Source organism: Misgurnus anguillicaudatus, chromosome 24, assembly GCF_027580225.2.
Source record: "Misgurnus anguillicaudatus chromosome 24, ASM2758022v2, whole genome shotgun sequence".
In the NCBI taxonomy this organism is placed as follows: Eukaryota; Metazoa; Chordata; class Actinopteri; order Cypriniformes; family Cobitidae; genus Misgurnus; species Misgurnus anguillicaudatus.
The window spans coordinates 12,692,831-12,714,730 of record NC_073360.2 but is presented as its reverse complement, the minus strand read 5'-3'; the positions used below and the strand labels follow the sequence as shown (position 1 = coordinate 12,714,730).

The following is a 21,900-nucleotide window of genomic DNA, read 5'->3' as shown; positions in this document are numbered from 1 at the left end:
TTATTCATTCAATTTACTCAATTTTTTTAAGGTAAGTTGTTGCAATCAATTTATTTAAAGGTGCAGTGTGTAAATGTTTCTGTCACACGATAGGATAGTCACATATTTATTTGTTAACCAAGTAACTCACATGTGTATATACACACACATACACTATATACACAATATAATATGTACAATATATTTATTTAATAATATTCCTCACCTTTTGTTGTGAATAAAGTTCTTCCTCAATGTTTCACGTTGCCTCAGGCCTTCATGAACACACAATTTAGATAATAGGTCGCAAAATTAATAATAATAATAATAAATTTTCAATTTACATTATGTAGAAAGCGTAAACATTTTAAAAAGACAACTTATACATTTAATTTCTTACTCACCTTTTGTGGAATTAAATTAATATTTGTTATATTTCCCCTCAGTAATGATACTGTACTCCAGTAAGACGCCTTTGTCAACCAATTCAGTCAGCAATGGTTCATGTTTTCCACGGGAAAATTCTAGTGAGCGAGCGAGCAGAATTTGTCATAATAGATACATACATGATACATATCTATGAGAGTTAGTGATAAGAGAACCCACCCATTCAGAGGAACAGTATGATTGGTCAGTTTTTCTGTCACTCAAAATGAGTTGCATCTGGACCACCAATCGCAGCATGCGAATCGACGAATGCATCCTAGATATGCGACCTCCTGGGTCCTAAAGCTGAAGTTACGTCCAAACCCAGTTCATATTAATCCTTATTGTAATTAATATTTACAAATTACAAACAAATTATACAAAGAAACCCTGCTTATAGACTTATAAGACCAAAGATTGCCCGTTAAATTTACCCGAAATGAATTTTATCCACAGTTTAAACACTACATTGACGTCACAGCCAGCGGAGATTTTCAGAGAGACTGGCTGAGGTGAGGCGTCGTTGTCCCGTATATATATTCGCAGAGCGAATTATCTGGAGCTCCCATCGCCAAAAACTCGAAAGAAATGTTTAAATAGGCGATATCTTTATGAACCTACTGCAGATTCTTGTTTAAAAAACATACATTCTCGACTGAAATGCTTTCAAAACTTTGAATTTTGACACAATAACAAAAATATTTCCTAAATCCGTCTGCTCAGCGCTCACGACCTGCATATCAACCCGGAATGTTTTTTAATTTAAAACAGCTGATTAATATTACGTTGGATTTATTCAGCATTCGCTCCATGCGCAGATACACAATAAGAATAGCTAAATCCTTCACAAAAACAATAAGTTGTTTTTATTCCAGTCATTTTTAAAGAATTTTAACACAAAAAAAATAACAAACTACATGAAATTTATTTTATTAAATAAAGTTTACATATTCAATTTCATCAAATCTACAAGCCTGCAGAATGACTTTTTACAGTGTATAGCATCACTGTGAAGAACCTTTCAAGCACCTTTATTGTGTGTACTGTATATGATTTTAGAAACAAGTCCACCATTAAAGGTTTATAGTTTAATTAAATACAAAACGCTGCCTCAATGCAAAACCACCCATCGTAGTATAGTTTATCTTTCAAATGTCACCTTTACTAAAGTTTATCAAGTGGTGTTAACTCGGGTGTGTATTGGCGTGTTGTGGTGGAGTGAGTGTGTGCTTAGGTTTCCCCTCCACTGGCACAAAGATCACAAGAGAAAGCACAATGCTAATAACCTCTGATTAACAGGATTACAGACCTTCTGCAGCATTACAACCACTCCTCAATTACACAGCGTACTTAGCATGTGTTTGTGTGCTGGGGGGGCTGTAATTTGCAGTATGTTAAATGTAAATAAAAGGGAAGCCACACTGATGTTAGGTTTTGAATCTTGTCCATGTGTGTCTATACAAAGGGACGAAACCGCTAAGACAGCGAGGTCCAGTGTGTGTTTGTACGTGCGTATGTGTGTACCGGTACAACAGAACACTGACTTCAGTGTGAAGTCGCTATAGTGCACTGCCTGTCTTGTCATGTCTCTGATTTAATTAGCTGAATTTTAACAAGCCCCAGATTAAATCCCCCAGATGTCTCCAATGGAGCCCCCCACCTCTGTTTCCATGGCAATGCCATTATTCCCCATGCCAATCGGGCTCTAATTAGAGCAGCTATTATGGGCTGGAAGGGTGGGATGCGAGTGTATGTGCGTGTAGTTTTGAAGGGTGATGAGGGTCAGGATAACATTGCAGATCATGGAAGTGTTCGAATTTTAATATTGAGCCCTCTGTCTTCCTCAGTTCCACCGCTCATCCAACCCTTCGACTTCCCTCCCACCTCCATCGGCAAGCTGATGTATATAGCGTGTGTGGTGTCGTCCGGAGACATGCCGATCCGGATCACCTGGAGAAAGGACGGCCAGGAGATTGTGTCAGGAACGTCCGGGGTCACCATTGAGACCAAGGAATTTATGAGCTCCCTGCAGATCTCCAAAGTCTCACTGAAGCACAATGGAAACTACACCTGCATTGCCAGCAATGACGCGGCCACTGTCAGTTCAGAAAGACAGCTTATAGTAACAGGTGAGCACTAGAGAGTGAGCATATAGCAAGATTTCGCCATGTAGGATATGTTCTTGATCAACATCCTTGTTGGTCCTGAAATGATATTACAATCCTCCAATCAGATTTTTTATCCAAGAACTAAAAGATGTAATCCAGGAAAAAGTCCTTCTTGGGTCAGAGTTACTTTATCAAGTACAGTATCCCAAATTTCTGGTTTATCATCATGTATTCTAGATTAAGATTTTAGGTAGAGAAGAAAATGGGTAGGGATAAGGTACATTGTTCCTATCAATGTATCATTTTCCACTAATTTTAGTTTCTCCTTTATTTACTGACCCTCAAGCCATCTGAGATATATGTCCATCATCTTTCAGAAGAACACATTATCAGTTATTTTTGAAAATGTCCTAGCTCTTCCAAGCTTTAATATTCCGGTTTAATTCAATTCAATTCAATATTTTCAATTCAATTTTATTTATATAGCGCTTTTCACAATAGTTAATTGTTTCAAAGCAGCTTTACATTAATAGATCTATGAAAAGCATAGAAAAACGAGCATAGTAATAATGTAACGTATACAGTAAAGTAGTAAGTTAAGCCAAAGGTGGCAGACTCTCCAGGGGATGAAAAAAACCCCTAGGAGAAAAACCCTCCTGGCTAGTCCAGGGGGAAAACTCCTAGGAGGGAAAAAACCCTTGAGAGAGATACATATATATTTATATGGTTCCGCCGGTGGTCGCTGGTCAGGCATCGGCTGGTCATCTCGTAGAAGGACGGTCAGTAGATCAACGATGTGATGACCTTCACGGTTGCAGGAACTGGGTCTGTTTGTCTCATTGTCCTCAGGGTTGAGGACGAGACAGGGAGAGAGAAACAAAATCCTATTAGCATAGGGGCTGTTCACATGTAATGCAAGTTTCATACAGTATAGTGGTTTAAGTCAGCTCGGTTCCAGACAGGCTAACTATTGCGGCATAAGTATATTACCCAATATGAGGTATGTGAGTGCTTTGTTCTAGAAAAACTAACTATTGCGGGATAAGTACATTTACTGGACATTTTATGTGAATGCTTTGTTAAAGAAGAATGTCTTAAGTTTAGCTTTAAATTGATCGACTGTGTCTGATACTCGAACATTATTTGGTAAATCATTCCAGAGCTTAGCATAATCCATTGAATCTGATTAGACAATTAGCATCGCATTACCAGTTCCGGTTTAATATGGGGTCTACAACCTTGAAGCCAAAAGAATGTGCACCCTTGCAAATGTAAGTCATACAGCTCCAGGGGCATAAATAAAGGCCTTCTAAGGGTAATTGATGCGATGTTGTAAGATAAATATCCATATTTAAAACTTTACAAACGAAAATAACTAGCTAACTATGTTGAGTCTCTCTCCTGTATGCAGAGAAGTCCAAGATGGTGTAACTACCGGAAGCTAGTTACTTTCTTTGTAAAGTTTTGGGTCATTTTAATTTTTGGGCGAACTATCGCTTTAAAGGCACACTTCACTTTAAAAAAAAAATATGCTCATTTTCCAGCTCCCTTAGAGTTAAACATTAGATTTTTACCATTTTGGAATCCATTCAGCTGATCTCTGGGTCTGGCGGTACCAATTTTAGCGTAGCTTAGCATAATCCATTGAATCTGATTAGACCATTAGCATCACGCTCAAAAATGACCAAAGAGTTTTGATATTTTTCCTATTTATTTAAAACTTGACTCTTCTGTAGTTACATCGTGTACTAAGACCAAATGTAAAATTAAGTTGTGATTTTCTAGTCAGATATGGCTAGGAACTATACTCTCATTCTGGCGTAATAATCAAAGAATTTGCTGCCGTAACATGACTGCAGCAGGCGTAATGATATTACGCAGCACCCGAAAATAGTGCCCTTGGTAACTTTCAATAGCAGGGGACTATTTTTGGGCCCTGCTAATGCGATGCTAATGGTCTAATCAGATTCAATGGGTTATGCTAAGCTATGCTAAAACTGGTACCGCCAGACCCGGAGATCATCAAATGTTTAACTCTAGTGGAGCTTGAAAATGAGTGTCCCTTTAAAGGCTTTGTTTGTTTGACTGGAATTATTCGTAGGTGACTTGTGAAAACCACTTAACATTGAATTTACCAAATTGTAATGTTAAACGTTTATCAGTAGTTTTCAGTTGATGTCAAATATGTCCATGTCCTCATAAAACAGCATTCTTGACTCTTGTTTTTCCTAGTACCTCCCCGTTTCCGGGTTCAACCCAACAACCAGGATGGGATCTATGGCAAATCGGAGGTCCTGAACTGCTCTGTGGAAGGATACCCTCCACCCAAAGTTGTTTGGAAACATGCCAAAGGTACTATCTTAAGTCACTTTACCATATTAAAGAAACATCATTTGTTTTCCATGATTCGGTAATGGACCATTAACTTGGTTGTTTAATCTCAAGTGCTCTAAATCTAACACCACCAAATTCTTCTCATGGTTCTTCAGGTATCGGGAACCCCCAGCAGTACCACCCGGTTCCACTTACGGGTCGCATCCAGATCTTGTCCAACGGTTCCCTGCTGATTCGTCATGTACTGGAGGAGGATCGAGGTTATTACCTGTGCCAGGCCAGCAATGGAGTGGGCTCTGACATCAGCAAAAGCATGATGCTCACCGTAAAAAGTGTGTCTGAGCTTTCTCATATCAACTCTGTTTGCGTAAATCCACAAAATTGTACTGTACCTGTGCTTTACAGTATATGATACATTATATGTGACCAGAACAAAAAAATCAACAAACATTATAGTGTATTGCTGCCATTGCATCCATTTTGACAAGATCAGTACTTTTAGATGCAACAGATTTAAAGATCGAATACGATTTGACCTACACTGGCTGGTATGGTTTGTAATGGTGTGTGCTTGAGGTCTTTGTTTAAGAAAGGCCCTCAGATGGGCTTTTACGTCTCAGACCGATGCCTGCGGGAAGGTTTTGAGATGCTCGGGTGGACACAGAACCCCTGCGCGCACACACAAAGCACACATACACTTGCACCTGTCACAGTTCGTCACTCAAACTAACGACCCAGGTTATGATATATCACTTATAGTGAAGCAAGAAATACAAGATATATACTGTAGGACCCAGGCGTATCTGTGTGTGTCTGTAAGTGAAGAGCTCTCAATAACGGGATCAAAACAGCAGATTCGAGTCCAAGCAAGCTGATTTAGATTAATAGTATATTACAAGGGAATCTGTAAGGCCATCTCATGACTGATCGTTAGATCAGACACACGATCTGTTCTGCACACGTCCATAATATTGATTTCTCGCATTAATGTAGAGTGCAGAAAACTGCCGTCCACACAACACCGCCCCAGGCTTGAGTTACAGTCCGGGACGCAATGAAGCTAACATGCACGGGTTTGATCATTAACACACAGCCGGCATGTTCCAAGTAATGGTATATTTTACCACAAAATAATCAGATGCAAACAGAAAATGGAGCCTGTTTTTAAGACTAAGAAGAATTTTGCATTGTGCTGTCACAATCACAAACAATTGTGCACATTTTCCATTACGAATAATGTAATGAACCAAAAATGAATTTTTATTATCATTTAATGGAGTAGTAATATAAATTGTGAAAACCAAGCTAATGTCATTGTTTGTGATTTATTGTTTTCTACATAAAATCATCCAAGAACATTCTGTGAAAATATAACCTTGATATCTTTAATTTTGACTGAGTAAGATCATGTCAAAGATAAAATCAATGCCTGAAATCAAACGTTGATCTTCCAAATATCATAATTAGATTATGAGACTTTACCTTGGATTTCACAGTTACTAAGATACTAAATGTGACCCTGGACCACAAAACCAGTCACAAGGGTCATTATTTATTTATTTATTAGATTTATAAGCTGAATAAATAAGCTTTCCATTGATGTATGGTTTGTTTGAATAGGACAATACTGTATTTGGCCGAGATACAACTATTTGAAAATCTGGAATCTGAGGGTGGAAAAAAATCTTAATATAGAGAAAATCACATTTAAAGTCCTTAGCAAAAAACATTACTAATGATGAATACATTTTTGATATATTTATGGTAGGAAATTTACTAAATATCGGTAACACTTTATTTTGAAGGCGTGTTCTTAAGAATGACATGACACCTTCATAATCATGACATGAACATGAAGGAGATTTTATGCGCATTTATGACAACTGCCATTAAGTGTCATTTGTTCAGTTATGTAATTTTTAATGCAAAGATGACATTGTTTAAGATGACTTTGTCATGACAACTTGACATGAACCAATACATCATAATTTGTCATAAATCTGTCATAAACATGACAATAATTATCAAACTTAAGAAACTACCTAGCTTTATATGTTAACATTACATTAAACTGTCATTTAAATGTCAATAAGTGTTAATACTCTGTCAAATAATTTTAAATACCTTAACAAAATGCAACAGACATGTCAAAAGATCATACTTAACTTTATGTATGTGCACAATACATAAAAAACTGACAACTAACAGAACTTGATCTTCCTCACACAGAGGGTTCTGAAATTTTCTGACATAGAACAAAAAAAAGAATAAAACATTTAATGAGTGTAATGTAATTAATTGTTTTTTCAGTGATATGGACCCAAGGCTGCATGGCTTAACCCATGATTGTATTGTTTTCATTTAATTTAAGGTGAATCGGTCTCCAAATGCAATAAAATAAAATTTTATCAATTTTAATTATTATTATTATTATTGTTATTAATGAATGATTGATTTTATTTGTTAAACACATGGAGGAAACTTAAAAAACATTATGAACTGAAGAATATTCATGAATATGAAGAATATTATTTGACAGAGTATTAACACTTTATTTTTCATTTAATTTGTATTACTGGTAAAAAGTGGTCAGTTATGTTGTCTTGGTAATGTCAAGTTGTCATGACATGTTATGATGTATTATTTAATGACAAGTTGTCATAACAAAGACATCTCAAACAGTGTCATATTTGCTTAAAAATAACATAATTAAACAAATGACACTTAATGATATTTGTCATAAATGTGCATAAAATCTCCTTCATGTTCATGACACATGTCATGATTATGAAGGTGTCATGTCAGTCTTATGAACACCCCTCCTAGTCAAGCGTTACCAAAATATCTTCATGAAACATGATCTTTACTTAAAGGGACACTCCACTTTAAAAAAAATATGCTCATTTTCCAGCTCACCTAGAGTTAAACATTTGATTTTTACATTTTTGGAATCCATTCAGCTGATCTCCGGGTCTGGTGGTACCACTTTTAGCATAGCTTAGCATAATCCATTGAATCTGATTAGACCATTAGCATCACGCTAAAAAAATAATAACTTGACTCTTCTGTAGTTACATCGTGTAATGATATTACGCAGCACCAGAAAATAGTCCCCAGCTATTGAAAGTTACAAAGGGGACTATTTTCGGGTGCTGCGTAATGTTATTGCGCCTGCTGCAGCCATGTTACAGCAGCAAAGTCCTTGATTATTACGCCAGAATGAGCTACAGTTCCTCACTATATCGCCCTAGAAAATCGCAACTTTTAATTTTTTTTCGGTCTTAGTAGAAGATGTAACTACAGAAGAGTCCAATTTTAAACAGGAAAAATATCCAAACTTTGGTTATTTTTTGTGCAATGCTAATGGTCTAATCAGATTCAATGGATTATGCTAAGCTATGCTAAAAGTGGTACCGCCAGACTCTGAGATCGTCTGAATAGATTTTAAAACAGTAAAAATCAAATGTTAAACTTTAGGGGAGCTGGAAAATGAGCACCTTTAAAAAAAAAGTGGAGTGTCCCTTTAATGATTTTTGCCATAAAACTGATAATTTTGACCCATACAATGTATTGTTGACTTGCTACAATTAATGCTACTTACTGTATGACTGGTTTGTAGTTCAGGGTCACAAATAATATAATTATGCACGCTTAAACACACTTGTACTTTTAAAAGGTGCTTTCCAATATAATTTTTTAATGAAAAATGTAATTGGGTGAATTATGGCATATTTATATTCTTGATAAGTTTTATGATGGATAACTTTGGAGTAGTAATAGGTTGAAGCAGTGGATAAATTTGACTTGCTGGTTATGTGATATTCTTACATTTTCATACAATGCCTATGGGTATCAGCTGCTTTGTGTTTATACAGTCTGACTATTTCTTGCCCAACAGTCAGTCTCTCTCTCAGTGATTCAGTGTTTGTGTTATTGATTAAATCGTTCCTCTGTTCTGACTCCCTCAATTCTATCCGTTTCACTCGTTGGAAGAGGAGGGAATGAATAAGTGATGAAAACAAAACAGCGGAACCCCCCTCAGATCGATATTGTGTGAGTGAGTGTGTGAGGAAGCACTGTAGAGGAGTTACTCGAGGGCGAACGAGCGAGAGAGTGTGAAAAGTGATTTAAGAGGTGAAGAGAAAAACACACTGTAATGCTCACTGGAACGGCAGGTGTCGGGCTAAATTCACACTGACCTCTGGCTGCTTGCTTTAAAAATTCACTTTCCTTTTATTTATTTACTCCATGTCCTCGTCTTATATCTTCTTCTCCCGCAGTTCCAGCCATGATCACATCCCACCCGAACACCACCATGGCCATAAAGGGTCAGAACAAGGAGTTAAATTGCACCGCCCGGGGCGAGTATCCCATCATCATCCGCTGGGAGCGGGGCGACACCGTCATCGACCCCGACCGCAACCCTCGCTACTCCATCACCACCAGCCCAAACGAGAAGAGCGATGAAGTCATCTCCACGCTGAAGGTGAGACACAAGCCCATAAAGAAGTACTGTAGACATATGTTGACGTATGTATATCTGTCTATATGCCTTACACGTAAATCACCGTTGTATGGCAAAACAACAAAAAGTTCACCTTCTCAAACGCTTTTTATCCTCCCACAGCTGAAGCCGGCTGAGCGTGGGGACTCTGTGTTTTTCTCCTGCCATGCCATCAACTCATACGGCGAGGGCCGTGGGCTTATCCAGTTGACGGTGCAAGGCAAGACAAATGCCCATGAACTACACGCTCATATCTTACATGATACTCTTTATCCAGAGACACAAAATCAATAATTTACTCTTTAGTATCGCTCTCTCTTTTCCTCCGTGTATCTGATCTCCATCATCCGTTTGAAGTCCAAGTGTTTTGTTCACAGAACCCCCTGATCCCCCGGAGCTGGAGGTCCGAGAGGTTAAAGATCGCAGCATGAACCTGAGGTGGACGCAGAGGTTCGACGGCAACAGCATCATAACCAGCTACGACATCGAGTACAAGAACAAATCTGGTACACCAATGCTTTGTTTCCATTTCAAGCTTGGCTGAATTACATTGTGAGCGTGCATTAAATATGTATTTGCGTGTCAAGAGAAATATGTAGCGAAAACCTCAAATGAATGGGATGTGAATGGGATTTCTGCATCAGTGAGAGTCGGGTGTTTTGCCCTATTCTGTTTGTACAGTACGTCTGTGTACAGTATATCATTTTACATGTAAACAGTCCTTTTTGCATGCTAACAAACGTAATGTTCTGGAACGGCCTGAATTGAGGTGTGATGTAAGAATGTGTCTGTATTTTTTATTCCTGTTGTAGACCCGTGGGAGCTGAAACACGCCACTCGTAAGATCTCGCCCACCAACAACCAGGCCAACATCGTGGAGCTTCACCCGGCGTCTGTGTACAGCATCCGCATGTACTCCTACAACAAAATCGGTCGCAGTCAAGCCAGCAAAGAGCTGACCATCAGTACAGAAGAAGCACGTACGTATTTCGGATCTGGTTCGCTAAGTGTGCATTGCGATTTTGTGACGTGAAGTTTAAGAACATTATCCTAATTGGGCAAATAATGTATCAAATAATCAATTTACAATAACAATATATCTGTTTGTATAGATTTTTATGATATTTTTATTGATTATTATCATTACCAAAAAGGCAATCTAGAGTATTTAGATACGTATTTTGGTGTGTTTGGTTTAAGCTGGTTCTGAATTTATCATAAATTTACAAAGCATGTTGACAACATAGTGACGTCCAAACCTTCGTATCATTAAAGGTGTATTGTGTAACTTTTAGAAGGATCTCTTGACAGAAATACAATATAATATACATAACTATACTATCAGTGGTGTATACATAATGAACTGTATTGTTTTTATTAGCTTACAATGAGCCGCGGGTCTCCTTGCATGGAAGTCGCCGTTTTGTTTCTACAGTAGCCCTAAACGAAAAACTGCTCTTGCATTCAGTCACTACGTTGTCTCAGACGATTACTTGTTTGTCCTGTGGCAGCTATTGTAGCTTCTCATTGCGTTTCGAAATTGAGGTTGGTTGCAATTCGCAAACTCACCACTAGATGCCAATATACCTGTCAACATTGAGATTTAATAACAAGGGAAATTTCCCGAACCCTAACCCTGGTTTCACACCAGTTTGAGGCGTCAAATTCTCGTCTACCGCGTCTAGTTTGCCGCTTGAACATTTTGAGTTTACTCGCTTCATTCGCGCATGAAACCTGCGGGTGAAATCTAGTCATCGAGACATTCACGCGGAAATTTGCTTCATGGGAGGGGCTTCTGCGACTCTGTCGTTTCCTGTAATCACGTCACTACTAGAGCAAGCTCCTGAATGTTTAAAACAGCGCGTTTTTCCGCCAAAGTTCAAATTTTTCATCTCGCGCATTTCCCGCGGCAACGCTCAATTTGCACCATTCGCGCGAACTAGACACTAAATGCCTCATTCGCGCCACGAGACCTCAAAAGACGCCAACGCGTCTTTACATAGACTTAACATTGAAATAACTCGCGCTTGACGCCTCTTCCGTGGCTGGTCTGAACGCAGCATTACACCACAACCCCATCCCCATTTTATTACTACGTAAGGGAAATGTATGGGTACACTGCAAAAAATGACTTTCTTAGTATTTTTGTCTTGTTTTTAGTACAAATATCTAACAATTCTTAAATCAAGATATATTTTCTTAATGAGCAAAAAATATCAATTTAAGTGAATTTGTGCTTAAAACAAGCACAAATAAACTGCCAATGGAGTAAGAAAAAAATCTGTAGTGTACCCACACATTACATTGCGTAGTAATGAAAATGTGGGTGGGGGTTGTGTTGTTAGGGTTCGGAAAATTTCTCTTATTTTCAAATCCCAATGTTGACAGGTATGGTGGCATCTAGTGGTGAGATTGCGAATTGCAACCAACCTCAATTTCGAAACGCTGTACTGAAAGCAAGACAAAAAAACCAAGAGAGTAATTTATTACCGTGTATACCTTGTATTATTGTTTGTATGGCTCTCGTGCAGCTGCAAGTGACTTATTATGCACGTAGACGTTGCATTCCTTAACACCTTCCGATTTAGCAGCAAAGCACAAACAGCTGTTTCACTAAACGCAAAGTAAAAAAAAAATGCACACGCATTAGACTGCACATCCAAATGTGCGAGTTTGTGTATGCTGGCGGGCAGACGTGCGCGCTAATGCACGTGGCGGTTTTAACTTTGCGGACGGCTCGTCATCCTCCTTTCATTTGCGGGTGTCGTTTGAGTGATATGTTACAGATATACTGCCGCCTTCTTTACCGGAGGTGATTGTAGCAAACATTAAATACGACCAGTGGGATTTTTTTATAGAAAGACTAAAAATACAGGAGAAATACGGGGAATTGTTTAAACTGGATGATGGCAGGGAAAAATGGTAAAATATGGGAGAATCCCGGAGGGTTGACAGGTGTGGATGTCACTAGAAACCCACATTACACATTTACATTTTCTACATTTAAAGATGATGTGTGTAGATTTTAGCGCCATCTAGTGGTGAGATGTAAATTAGCCCTCCTTTTCTAAACACATAAACTACGGTAGCCGCCACAGGACAAACACGTCATCGTCTGAGACAGCGTAGAGACAAAAACACACTCTGTAGTTTGTCCGTTTGTTGCAACACTTTGGGATTGTTTTTAACTGTGAAAAGTGCTTTACAAATAAAATATTATTATTATTATAACTTCGATGTAAGAGGAACAGTGATGTATGTAGATAAAAATAGCTCATTCTAAGGTAATAATAAGGTAATCATTTTTACATCACTAAAAATATATATGTATATTATATTGCATTTCTGTCAAGATATCCTGCTTAAAGTAACATAGTACACCTTTCAACATCCACAAGTTTCATGTAAAAATATACCAATAAACTAGATTATATTTGAAATACATCAAGAAGTTTGTTTTATATTCTTCTGTTGTGATGTGATCTCCATTGTCATCTTCTCACAGCTCCTGATGGGCCACCCATGGAAGTGATTCTACAGCCAATGACATCTCAGAGCATTCGCGTCACATGGAAGGTAGATGTTCTCATGTTACCAAAGGTCCCTTATTTTTAAGAAAAAACAAGAACACTTAACACTTAAATCTCTTTCTTTTTGTTTCATTCAGGCACCTAAGAAAGAGCTTCAGAACGGAGTGATCCGTGGCTATCAGATCGGTTATAGAGAGAACGGGCCGGGCAGCAATGGCCAGTACAGCATAGTAGAGATGAAAGCCACAGGAGACAGCGAAGTTTACACCCTGGATAACTTAAAAAAGTTTGCTCAATATGGTGTGGTGGTCCAGGCATTCAACCGGGCTGGAACTGGGCCATCTAGCTCTGAGATCAATGCCACTACACTTGAAGATGGTACGAAACGTGTTTGCACTCGTATGTACATTGTATGTGGGTGCGTATTACCTACTATAGTCCACCAGTAGTTTGTGAACCAGGATGTATTCAGCGCTTTTGTAAACATTCCCATGCTACATTGTCACATGATCTTATTATGCTACAATCCAGAAAGTTCCCTCTGTCTTATAAACATGGTTATATACGGTTTTACGAGGCCATCCCATAACACAAATCCAAACATTGCAGTGTGTTTGTACAGAGTGTATCTGGCTTGTGGTCCTCATCCACGTGCGTGTCACTGTCACTGCGGCGACAGTGATATTGATGCTGTTAAGGATAATAGTAATAACAACAAGCATAGGAAAAATAATTATAATTAGCCTGTCTGCCGAGACCCCTCTCCCTGATCCGCTGCTTTTCCTCCCAGTCTAATTATCTGCAGCTGAGCGCATTGTCTCTCTCTTTTCATCTTTCCTCCAGATCCCTCTCTCCGGCTTTCAACTCCCCTCCTATCCGCTCCCACTCCGTTTTCAGAGCACCTTTCTTTCATTTATCTCTCCCTCAATCTTCCAACTTCCACTTCTCCACCCACCTTTGTCCCACTGTCTTTCTTCTCCATCCTTATTTTTGGAAAGCTCATTTTTGTGCTTCTGACACTGTAGATTGCTTTCCCAGTGAAGTTGTTTATGCCGCTATCGTGGTTCTCCCGTGGTTGCTTTTTTAAAATTTGCCAAGCTAACACAATCTCAGGTTAAGTCTCAACTAATTTACAAGGTGGCTTACTCGTATGAATTCTTCACTGCTTTCAGATCAGTGAAGTTGGGTTTTGGTTTGGGGCTTCATTATTGCTTTTTCTAGTTTCACTAGTTCGCCTGCGCATTCAGTCTATTGAATGATGGTAAAGTAAAATTTGGCTTGCTGTCCTCAGAGGGAGCTGGAACCCGAGACTCGGCTCGAGCCCCAAGTTCAGAAATCCCCCCTTTTTAACATTGAGCAGAGAGAGAAATAGGCAACATAAAGGAGGAGAATTGGGGAGGAGGAGGGATGCCGGATGAATCGTCAATGGAAGGCGTGGAGATTAACTCGCTTAAATAGGCTATCCGGATGATTGACAGGACTGAATGTTTTAGGCTCCTCCCGAACCTACGTTTAGAACTTCATAATGATACATTTTTTGTTACTTTATACAAATTCATACAAATAAGCCACTTTGTAAAGTAGTTATGGAGTTTGCATATTTTCCCTGTGTCTGCGTGGGCTTACTCCGGGTACTCCGGTCCCCACAGTCCAAAGGCATGCAGGTTAGGTCAGTTGGATATGTGCTTCTTAGGTTAACTGGTTTCCACAATAAATATAGCCATAGAAGCTGAAATGTTGTTTATAAATAGATTATACAGTAATGAATTCTTGTGATATCAGGCAAGTCAACCTTGTACAATTGTACATTTTCTGGTCTATACTGGATTTTTTTTTAGCTTGGTCAAGATGGTTTTATGTTGTTACCAGGTCCTGCAGACTGTAGTCCAGCTAACTAAATTAGAATTGACCAGCTAATGACCATAAATGGCAAGTCTCGACCAGCTGGAAATCATGTAAAATAAATTAACTTAGCATTTACCCAGCAGCACCCACCCTTGGTGACCATGTTTTTGACTCAACAGTCTTGTTGAGCCTGATCCAGTTTTCCCCAAATAGCTCAGGAAAGTTTGTGATTGCTTTATTCAGTCCTTCTTTTGTGATTGTTGCGGGCAAAAATCCTTGATCTTGCGGCACGTTTTCTTTAAAAAATGCGATGGAATTTTGGGAAACTTGCAAAAATTGCAAAGACTGCGTGAACTTGCAGCTTTTCAATTATGTGCACGTCACGTAATTACGTCACTTCATAACGTTCCCATGGCAACAGGGGACATGGCTGCGCTTCTGTGAAGTAAATGCAACTTTTTTTAACTTTCCGCTAAGATATACACTCACCTAAAGGATTATTAGGAACACCTGTTCAATTACTCATTAATGCAATTATCTAATCAACCAATCACATGGCAGTTGCTTCAATGCATTAAGGGGTGTGGTCCTGGTCAAGAACTCCAAACTGAAAGTCAGAATGGGAAAGAAAGGTGATTTAAGCAATTTTGAGCGTTGGGTGGTTGTTGGTGCCAGACGGGCCGGTCTGAATATTTTACAGTCTGCTCAGTTACGGGGATTTTCATGCACAACCATTTCTAGGGTTTACAAAGAATGGTGTGAAAAGGGAAAAACATCCAGTGTGCGGCAGACCTGTGGGCGAAAATGCCTTGTTAATGCTAGAGGTCAGAGGTGAATGGGCCGACCGATTCAAGCTGATAGAAGAGCAACTTTGACTGAAATAACCACTTGTTACAACCGAGGTTTGCAGCAAAGCATTTGTGAAGCCACAACACGCACAACTTTGAGGCAGATGGGCTACAACAGCAGAAGACCCCACCGGGTACCACTCATCTCCACTACAAATAGGGGAAAAAATTATACAATTTGCACGAGCTCACTAAAATTGGACAGTTGAAGATGTGAAAAATGTTGCCTGGTCTGATAAGTCTTGATTTTTGTTACCACTGTGCAGGCTGCTGGTGGTGGTGTAATAGTGTGGGGGATGTTTTCTTGGCACACTTTAGGCCCCTTAGTGCCAACTGGGCATTGTTTAAATGCCACGGCCTACCTGAGCATTGTTTCTGACCATGTCCATCCCTTTATGACCACCATGTACCCATCCTCTGATGGCTACTTCCAGCAGGATAATGTCACAAAGCTCGAATAATTTCAAATTGATTTCTTGAACATGACAATGAGTTCACTGTACCAAAATGACCCCCACAGTCACCAGATCTCAACCCAATAGAGCATCTTTGGGATGTGGTGGAGCTTCGTGCCCTGGATGTGCATCCCACAAATCTCCATCAACTGCAAGATGCTATCCTATCAATATGGGCCAACATTTCTAAAGAATGCTTTCAGCACCTTGTTGAATCAATGCCACGTAGAATTAAGGCAGTTCTGAAGGCGAAGGGGGTCAAACACAGTATTAGTATGGTGTTCCTAATAATCCTTTAGGTGAGTGTATGTGACTTTTTGCTACGAAAATGAGGGGATTATGAAATCATGCAAGCTCCGCATATTTTGCATGCAGAAATCTGCAATTTATGCGGTGAAAATGTGGCATATTTGAAAAAATGCGCCCCCGCATAAATATGCAGACTTTGGCTGATTATGAATCGAATCATGCGATAGCATAATCGCATTTTTCTGGAGGGACTGTTTATTTCAGAATCGTCTTTATCTTTCTCTGGAGACATAAAAATAGGCGCATCCTGTGTTTCTGAATGTCCTGATGCCAGCATTAAGCAGATTTGAAGCGAAAGTATTTGATGAATGTATAAAGACGTTTTTAACAAAGGTGGTGTTTAGCAGCTTTTGCATCTGAGCTCCTCAGGCTCTTAAAGATGCAAAAAATAAATATGGAGAAAGAAACTGGCTTTTGGGTCTGGGGTTAAATGATCATTGTAAGTTGTGCTCATGGGTGCTCTATCAGCCGTTCTGCCCTAAATGGCAGTTTTAGTGTAGTCCACCAGGGACCCTACGGCCCTCTTCAAACAAATACCATCCTTTCTCCTTTAGCCCCCCTCACCACCTCCTTCGCTCTTTTTCGGTGCCAGCTGCAGCTGCTCCCTCATACAGCCGAGCCAGTTTTATTTCTCCTTCATCCTTCTTTTCATCCTGTCGTCCGCACACGCTTTATTCCCTCCCAGCGAGTTGCACAGACAGGCTCTGTGTCCCCCTCAATAGTCCCATTATTTATTCAGGGACGCAATTTGGCACATCATCACCACAGCATTTGCGGCGTATCCGGCAAAAATCGAACGCGTTCAGTAGGTGAAACAGCTCGGAATGGAGATGACTGTAACGTTTGACTTCTCTTCAGCTTTGAGATGCGATTATACCGTCCATTTTGAGTTACAAGGTTGTTGATGCTCTCGGACTATATAGCAAGTGCTCCGATTGCGGTGTATTACTGTCATTTTACTATATCACCGTAATTGTGCTCTTTTCACTGCAATTTTTGCTTCCCACTTCACCTATTGTATCTTGTTTTCACAGGCACCTGAATTATTTTTCTTTTTTGCTTTCATGTGATTTTTTTTCTGGTGTTTTCTCTCGCAGTTCCCAGCCAGCCACCCCAGAATGTGCGGGCCATCACGGTGACGTCGGACGAGGCGGTGATCACGTGGTCCGAGCCTCCGCGCATGACCCTGAATGGGGTTCTAAAGGGCTACCGTGTGGTGTTCTGGTCCCTCTACCCCGATGGAGGTGGGTGCTGTGGGGGCCAGACACTGGGGCTCAACCAGAGTAATTATACGTTAATACTGTTACCCTCCTCATAGCTCCCTAGAGTCCCTCTAGAGCGCCCCCTACTGTCTACCTGTCTATCTGTATCCTAGTCCGAACCACAGAGGATTTGTGGGTGGACAGGTGTATGTGTGTGGTGATGTCTAAACCAAAAGTTTGTAATTGAAAAGAAATTAACCTAATTTGGGTTGTTTTAACCCATTGTTGGGTCACAAATAAACATTTTATGGGTTCATTTAACCAAACGGGTTGGGTTCGTCTCTTAGACTCAACACTGGATGTTAATAAAAAAATAACCGCATTTTTGGATGGATAGTGTATGGATAGTCCCGTCCCAAACTGCCACCATTGGTTGAGCAACTATGTTTACATTATTTAGGGAAATGGCTTTAATATAGTAAAGTGGCAGCAAGTACTTTAATAAACATTACCAAATTGACACACTTCAAGTCTATATCTTGCCAAAAATGTCTATGAAGCCTAAATTTAAAAAAAAATAAGACTTATGGGTATTTTGGGAATTAATGTGGATGTGTCATATTGTGTTTATAGGCAGGGTGCATGATCTCTGAAAGCCAATGTTGATATTTGAGGTCACCTAAACAATCACGCCCCTACCCCAATAGAATCTGGACCTTCTTTTGATAGACCCGCCCCACACATACCCAACCCAGGCATCGATTTTGGTTAGTAGACACGCCCTCCTTACTTCTGAAGTGTGTTTTGGTACTCGGCCCGACTCCCTTTTCCAAAGCGGTTTCTTAAAAATCGTGCACCCCGCCTTTAAAGTATTGTGGCAGTACCATCATACAGTGATGGTGTCAGATGGTAATACCGTAGTACTTTCATACGTACGTCACTTTAATATATATATCAAACAATAACAGTATTAACATAACATTGCACACAAAAAAATGTCTAATACCAAAAACCACGGTAATACCATGGTATTTTGTTGTAAATGTTGTGTATAAACATGGTTTTCCTGTGTGATGTGTTCATATTAGACTGCTAATAATAGTGTGTATTTGCACATGCAGAAGAGGGTAATTACTCATTCGGTGCTTTCGTTTTCTTTTGATCTGCCTCAGAATGGGGCGAGATGCAAAACATCACCACCACTCGTGAGCAGGTGGAGCTGAAGGGTTTGGAGAAGTTCACCAACTACAGCGTTCAGGTTCTGGCCTACACCCAGGCAGGAGATGGAGTCCGGAGTAACGTCCTGTACATACAGACACGAGAAGACCGTGAGTTTTGATAGCACACACATAAGTATTTGGTATTATATGTTACCGCAAAATGCTGTCTAGATATGCACCTCACACGATGTTGGAAAGCTAAAGAGCTACAAAGTCTTTTATCTGTGGCATATAATTGTGACTCTTCAACCCAGACAGTACAAAACCCGTGTTCCTTTCAAATCCACAGCCACATTATGTCCAAGCCACTTCCCCTTTACCCCCAGCCCTATTCAAGCTCAAGGGTGTGTGTGTGTCTGGATGGGGGTGCCACACAAAAACCACATTAGCTGGAGGCAAGTGCAGCATGGACCAGATCTAGAGGATGCTGGATTGCTGGATGCGGTCGCCGTGGCGACATTTGGTCTCTGATATACCATTAGTACAGATAATGAGAATTAAGATACGGAAGAGGGGGGTAAAATCGTGTATGTGTCTCAAAGCAGATCTCTCATCCAGCTTACCACCCAACACAAGGAGGATTTATTCTTGGTGGATTAGCTGACATTAATTTTCTACTTACACTGGTTGGGATAGGATTACAACGATATCTCTCTACTCCTTTCACTTGAGGGTATAAGGGGAGGGTTTAGGGAATAAGGGGTGTGAAGATGTAAAGGAGTTGAATTTTACTGTATATGAGGTAGTGTACAGGTATGTGTGGTGCCAGCTTGACCAAGGTCTTATAATTCACACACTTACACACAGTTCTCAGATCATTAGACATGTGGTGTCTTTAAAACATTGTTATCGTGTTTGTGACTCTTTGTGTGTCTTGAGTTGAGTTTTTGTTGTTCGACGGGTAGATTGAGATGCTAATAATGGCTGGTAATTGTATGTTTTTCTCCAAATGCTCCATGAACAAATCTAGACACACAGCGGTGGTGTGGTATTTATTTTAGGATGAGTGAGATGTTTTAAAGGATGCACTGGATTTGGGGTCAGTCCTTAAAGGGGACAGAGAATGAAAAACCATTTTTACCTTGTCTTTGTTGAATAATGGTAGTCTACCCGCATTCACAAACATACAAAAAGTGCTAAACATGCTAAACATCTCAGTCTCAAAGAAATTCCTCTTTTAGAAATGTCAGCCAGAAAACGGCCCAATCTGAAAAACTGATGCTTATGACATCACAGGCATCTAACTGCCCCTCCACTTTAAAATAATTGGCTACATTTTTTGAGTGGCAGCAAAGTCAGCCAATCAGTAATGAGATTGCAAGTTAAGATAGTAGGGGGAGCCAAATAGGTGCAAAACCACTTGTTTAAATTCCCCCACCCTAATAGAGCTATCTGAGAGAGGTTTTTAGGACGCTTTTAAGGCATTACAGACCCAAACAAAAAAATTTTGTCTACATGTCACATCACAGAACAAGGATAAATACCCCGTTTTATCATTCTATTTCACCTTTAAATGCAGTCGACTCAATCCTATACACACTTGAAATCAAATAATGTATCTTTCATGGATAAGGCAATCCCAGAATGCATTGTGTCAAGCACAGTGGAAAAGTAACTTTTAAGGATGGTGACATACTTACGTATATAATGTTATCTTTGCGCTCATTATAAATTTAAGGTCAGCATCAGTGACACATCACTGGTCTACTTCGCCGGTTTAAGAGTGATTTTGGACACATGGATAGAAACTGGCTAGACCATCTTAAACCAGTCCATTTAAGGCTGGTTTAACTGTTATGCAGCAAGGTCATCTTTAATAGCGGTTTTCCTAGACCATCCTATAAGAAAAGCCAAAAATACACACTAAAACATGAATTTTGCACAAACTTTGTAATCACGGAGAGGTGAAAAATGGCCAATGACCCTGTTATTAATCCAGATTTGTGTCTTTCATATTTTTCTCTCTCTCTCAGACCCCGGTCCTCCAGCGGGCATCAAAGCGGTGCCATCCTCTGCCAGCAGTGTGGTGGTATCTTGGCTTCCCCCCATCAAGCCCAATGGTATCATCCGCAAATACACAATCTACTGTTCCAGCCCTGGATCAGGCCAACCGGTGAGGCATAAGAAGGGGGAAATGGGTTTGAAATGCCACTTTGGCATGGGCATTGTTCAGTTTATTTCTGCATAATAAAAGGCGCAATGTTATCGTTTGTTTGTTGATACCTTTGGCCGTTAACAATTTTTGTGTGATACTTTATATGACACAGATGGGTGAATGCGAATTTTCGATTCTTTAAATTCCGTAAATTGTGCGGTTATTTCATCGTCTGTTTGTGTCTGGGTTTGTGCCGAGTGTATTTTTAATCTCTGCGTGTGTGCTGCAGTATCAGCGAGATGTGTGTGTGTGTAAATGAGAGGCTCATACTGCAGTGTGTGCATGCAAGCTCACCCTCCCCATCTCATTTGCATATCTGCGTCTCATCACGTTGCCTAGACAACCTCATCTGTTCATCAGGGAGGGCAGGAAACAAGCTGACAGCACACACACAAACACACACGCACACATCTCACAGCCTCACATTTATAACCACCTTCTTGACAACACGCACACACACACACGTAATTTGTGTACTCTCACACTGAATTAATGTACCTGTCCAGCTGTACACATGCTCACTCTCTCTCTCTTTCGCTCATTCACAAATCACTCTCTCTATCTCTCTCTCTCTCTCTCGGAGCAAGGGGTGATTACTATGTAAATGAGTGTGAGAGTAGAATGGGGGGGCGTGGGGGGTCAGGCTCAGCGTGTGGGGAGTACTTTTGTTCCTCTTTTCATTATCTCCCTCTATCGCTCCCCGGATCACCGCTATCTCCACACCGAAGGAATATTTTAATATCCGTTACAGTGCTCCACCCCCTCGCCCGCACCACCCTTACCTGATTCACGCTGAGAGAGGGAGAAAGAGAGAAAGAGAGAGAGAACGTGAAGGGAAAAGATGAATCAAAATGAATGAGGGAAGGCAGCATAGATTAAAATCGTGAGTTGTTTCAAAAGCTTGGGAGCTTCCTACCTATCTTTAACACGCTTTACATGTGAAGGCTATTACAAATGGTGCGCAGCTGCCTTGATACTTCATTTT

At 40.0% G+C, this 21,900-nt stretch overlaps 1 protein-coding gene across 3 annotated transcripts in view; it reads left to right on the top strand.

The window, feature by feature from the left end:
• The window catches only part of dscaml1 (Down syndrome cell adhesion molecule like 1), a 157,012-nt gene that overhangs the window by 109,721 nt on the left and 25,391 nt on the right, over positions 1-21,900 (top strand). For 2 of the 3 annotated variants that reach the window (XM_055196019.2, XM_055196018.2), the window contains exons 9-20: positions 2,253-2,534; positions 4,746-4,865; positions 5,003-5,179; positions 9,128-9,333; positions 9,475-9,571; positions 9,729-9,857; positions 10,164-10,331; positions 12,857-12,927; positions 13,019-13,259; positions 17,436-17,621; positions 18,713-18,868; positions 20,734-20,873. In XM_055196019.2, coding sequence (XP_055051994.2) covers positions 2,253-2,534; positions 4,746-4,865; positions 5,003-5,179; positions 9,128-9,333; positions 9,475-9,571; positions 9,729-9,857; positions 10,164-10,331; positions 12,857-12,927; positions 13,019-13,259; positions 17,436-17,621; positions 18,713-18,868; positions 20,734-20,873 — 1,973 coding nt within the window. The remainder of the gene's footprint in view (positions 1-2,252; positions 2,535-4,745; positions 4,866-5,002; positions 5,180-9,127; positions 9,334-9,474; positions 9,572-9,728; positions 9,858-10,163; positions 10,332-12,856; positions 12,928-13,018; positions 13,260-17,435; positions 17,622-18,712; positions 18,869-20,733; positions 20,874-21,900) is intronic. The other variant, XM_055196020.2, reaches the window with a different exon arrangement.